At 55.7% G+C, this 4455-nt stretch overlaps 1 protein-coding gene across 1 annotated transcript; it reads left to right on the top strand.

Annotated features, from left to right (window-relative positions):
* Nucleotides 1-3467: 3467 nt before the first annotated feature.
* On the top strand, nucleotides 3468-4455 carry GPX1 (glutathione peroxidase 1). The gene is made up of 2 exons (XM_062610637.1): nucleotides 3468-3741; nucleotides 3841-4455. Exons 1-2 carry the CDS (start codon nucleotides 3493-3495, stop codon nucleotides 4192-4194), a joined length of 603 nt encoding a protein of 200 aa, XP_062466621.1. The 5' UTR covers nucleotides 3468-3492; the 3' UTR covers nucleotides 4195-4455.

The raw sequence follows: 4455 nt of genomic DNA on the forward strand, positions 1-4455 counted from the left end.
TCCTCGTGTCTGTATTCCTCACTCTGGGTTTCTGGCCCAGCATCTGACAGCCTCAAGCAGAAGTACCAGTTGTGATACAGCTGTGATAGGATTCCCTTAGCCATTACAAGTGCTTTAATATTTTTTTGTTTCCTAGCAAGTGATACTCACCTATTGCTCACAGCCACTCCCAAATGTAGGAGCAGAGCAGAGGTGGAATCCCTCGCCCTGCCTGACTTCTGTAGTGAGTGGCAAAGCTTCCCAGGAGCTGTTTTTGATACTCAAACCAGACCCCAGCACAGTGGTTGAGTTGCATTTGTCTGTGTGGAGCATGGGAGTTGACAAGCAGGAGGAGGCTGTGCAGGGGGGAGCTGCAGAAGCAGACGGTGGTTGGTCTGTGCTGCCATGTACCCTGTGTGCTGCACTGGAGCATGTGTGAGGTGCTGTGCTTGGCAGCACATTTGCCACGCTGCTTTCATGAGGGACACCTTCAAATGCTGCAGCAAAGGATGGGCTTGAGGTACTGGCCTGTTTGCTGGCAAGCAGATCGTGCTGCTCCTGTGTGAGAAGTTCCCCCTGTTCCTCCATATAGCATGCTCTTCCACGCTTGCACTGGTATTTACAGCAGCTGGTTCTGAGCTGAGAGCCTCTGCCTGCTTGGCTGAGCAGTGGGGAGTCCAGTTGCTCACGACAATCCATGTAAGTGAGGACCTTGCTGCATCCAATTAATGTCTTCAAAATGCCAGTGTCTCTCTGGGGTTTTTTGTTTTGTTTTGTAGGGTTTTTTTGACAATGTTTCCAATTCCTATTCCTGGAACAAGGAAGAAGCCACCCCAGCCATGGGAATGCCCTGTACCTCTGGTCCTTGTCCTCCCTCTACAGCCATGGACACCAGTGATGCGTCCGGCCAGCTCAGTGGTGGCACCCAGCCACCCACCCTTCCTTTTTCCTCTCCTGGGTGCATTTTCCACCAGTGCTGGGTGGTGGTGGTGAGCAAAGAAGGAAGTTCCCAGCTGGGGGCTGTCCGGGAGATTTTCACCCTGTGCCTGGCAGTCGCTACTCTGCAGTTCCCTTTTCTTGTGGGGTGTTGCAGTTGAGCAAAACTCTTTTTTTTCAGTCTTGCAGAGCTGCAGGGTTGCAGTTCTCCCTGGTCACAGTTACAGAGCAGCTCCTCCAGCTGCTCTTTGGGGGTTCTGAGTAAGGTCTGCATGTTCCTCAGACCCAGCTCATGGGATATGTCTGCTGATGCACTTCCAAGTAATTAATTTGTTACCCTACAATTAATTTGTTACCCTACAGCACCACCTCCCCATCTTCTCCATGTTGGCTACCTGCTGGTGTTGGGTGTCCAGCCCTGGCTGGCCTTTCTCTGAGTTCAGACATGTTAATTCTGTCTCTCCTATTTATGACCAGAAGCTCCAGCCCACTTTGTCCCTCACACCACTGGTATCAGAGCGGGAGCCTGCTTAGGAGCAGGTTGTGAAGTTGTCAGTCCTTCTCTGCCTTCCTGGCTTCAAGGGCTGGTGGCCTGGCTCCTTTTGGGTTCCTGTCATGTCTGTTGCCTCTGGGAGCCACTTGTGTTCTCATGGAACTGAGCTAAACACAGAGGGCCAGATCAAACATGAGAAATGGGAGTTCAGTGCTTCTGGAGAGTGACCCAGCCAGGCAAGGAGCTGTGAGAAGGGCAGGGGAAAAACTGGGAGTCAAAAGGCAGTCCTTGGCTAGGGGAGGGTTTGGTGCCAGGGCTGGGGAGAAGATGCAAGAGGAGGTCAGAAAGTGTGGTTTTGTGGCCTTAGCAATTACTGGTGTTGCTGTTAAACAGTCTTCTGACCTCCTAGATGCCACTTGTCACACATCTCAAAAGGGGTCCCTTGAGGCCACCTAGTCCCTCAGGAGCTCCTGGCTCTCTTGGATCCAAGTCCAGCTGGCTCAGCAGAACATGTCCAGGCACAGGGTGTAGCTATGAGCCAGCAAGGAAGTTCAGTTCACTTGGTTTCCTTAGACCTGGCTCACAAAGGAAGGGAAAGTCCTAACCTATGCTTGTCTGAAATAGGCAGGGCCACAGAAGTAAACTCCCTACTCCAGATGGAAGCCCCAGGCCCAGCTTAAGGACTGACAGTGCCAGTTTGTGCAAGTGCCAGAAGTGGCAGCAGGGTGATGCCTCTGGGGCACCCCAAAGAGAAATTCCTCTTCTTCCAGCCACTGTGGCTTGCTGTGCCCAGGGGGTGGGTGAGGAGGCTGGTTGGACTGTAACTGCCAGGCTACTGGGCAGCAGATGAGGGTCATGCACCTCTGCTCCTCCCAACAGCCGTTTCCTAGCTGCTCCCATTTCTCAGGGCACTTGTCATGGTTCCTGCTATTGGCGCTGCAACACACCACAGAAATTGTAGGTTCACAAGGGTGCAAAATAATAAGTCCCCAAAATTGGCTGCAGCCAGGAACTATTCAGTTGCAGGGGCAGGTGCTAAGTGTGGCCCAAAGCAAAACCCTCAGGATCCTGCAGTATCCTGGGAACCCAGACCAGAGACACAGCATTATGTGGTGGCCCGTTAGTGGCAGCTGACAGTTCGCAATGAGTCCCTGCTACCAAGCATGGAAGAGATCAGACAGCAGCAGAGGGGCCCTGAGCACACGCCCCTGAGGCCCATGCAGCCTTGGCTAGAGGCCAGGGCTGATAAGCACTCTCTGACCTTGGGGCTGTTTTTGTGGATGGAGCTTACTTGGCACAAACATTGACAGGACACTCCCTGTCCCTGTGGGAGCTGCGCTGAAGCTGAGGCCCCTGGTCCCTGCTGCCACACAGACCCTGCTGGTGCCACCATGGATGTCACCCTGAGGCCTGCCTCTTCCCAGTGGGCTGTGGGGCAGGATTTTGCGTTGGCACAAAGCCCCATGGAGGTACAGGGGGTTATGTGTCCTGTGTGGGTACTCCAACAGTCTGTACCATTCACCTGGGGCTGCCGGGAACCACCTGCCTGAGGAAGAGAGCAGTTGCTACTGTGGGATTTAACACTCCCTAAACTAGCCTAAATCAGTACTAAATAGAATAGCCAGGCATGGGGTAAAGTAGCCACTGCAGCAAAGGGAGGCTTCACCAGCCTCAGAGGGGTGAAGGAAAATTCGCAGAAGAGAATTCATGGCCCCTCTTTGTTCCCCCCCTTCCTCCTCCTAGTGCATGCAGGGACGCCCCTGGAGCTCCGCGGTGCTGCCTCCATGCCCGGAGGTTTTGTCCCGCCAAGGCGGGAGCTCCCGGGAACGATGTATTGGGCTGATTTCCCAGAGTTTCTGAGGACCGGTGGCACTTCCTTCTGTAGTGCCCGGGGACGTCGAAAACTCCGAGTCGAGCTGCGAACTGACGAGCACAACCCCCAGCCTGCCCGCGGAGGTGCGCGGAAGGCGGGCGGTCCCCTTGACTGAGCCGCCCGTACCCCCGCGCGGGGCGGTCCGGGGCGGAGCGGCCAGGAGCGAGGAGCGGGAAGCGGGTGGAGGGCCTCCCCGCCTGCAGTGCTGGCCATGGCGGCGACAGGAGCGGCAGGGCGTGCGGGCGCGGCGGGGCTCGGGGACATGTCTGCGCGGCCGCTGGGCGCGGCGGAGCCGTTGTCGCTCGGCTCGCTGCAGGGAAAGGTGTTGCTGGTGGTCAACGTGGCGTCGCTTTGAGGCACCACCACCCGCGACTTCCTTCAGCTCAGAGACCTGCAGCAGCGGTACGGGTCTCGCGGGCTGCAGGTCCTCGCCTTCCCCTGCAACCAGTTCGGGCATCAGGTAGGGCCGGCGGCGGGGCTGGGGGAGCGGGGGGAGCCTCCCGTCTGGCGGGGCTCTCACGGGCTTCGCTCGGGGGGCTTTTGCTTTTTTTTCCCCTAGGAAAATGCGACGAACGAGGAGATCCTGTTGTCGCTAGAGCATGTCCGTCCTGGGAAGGGGTACAAGCCCAACTTCATCATGTTCGAGGAGTGCGAGGTTAACGGGAAGGACGCGCACCCCCTCTTCACCTTCCTGAAAGAGGCGCTACCCTTCCCGCACGATGACCCCTCCTCACTGATGACCAACCCGCAGTACATCATCTGGTCCCCGGTGTGCCGCAACGACATCTCCTGGAACTTCGAGAAGTTCCTCATCGGCCCGGACGGCGTGCCCTTCAAACGCTACAGCCGGCACTTCGAAACCATCAAGATCCAGGATGATATTGAATTGCTTCTGGAGAGGGTTGCCAAGTAAAGCAGAGCACTGCAGCGCCCGCTGCTTAGCTTGTTGCATGCCTGCCTGTGCTCCTCACAGGGGCCTGCTGCTCTGGCAGAAATCCCAGTGTCTCATGCAGATTTTGTGTGTGATGGTACATCTTCCAAATTCTTGAAGTGTACTTGATGTTTTTAAAAGCTGCATGTGGATGTTTGGGAAACTATGCTGGGGAAAGTGGCTACAAGTCTGAGTTACCTTACTGTGATTCTCTGAATAAAGAAAAAAATGTATTTGCTGTAA

The sequence above is a fragment of the Pezoporus occidentalis genome, unplaced genomic scaffold (genome assembly GCF_034315485.1).
Source record: "Pezoporus occidentalis ecotype Australia unplaced genomic scaffold, CSIRO_AGI_Poc_V1 ctg149, whole genome shotgun sequence".
Taxonomy (NCBI): domain Eukaryota; kingdom Metazoa; phylum Chordata; class Aves; order Psittaciformes; family Psittacidae; genus Pezoporus; species Pezoporus occidentalis.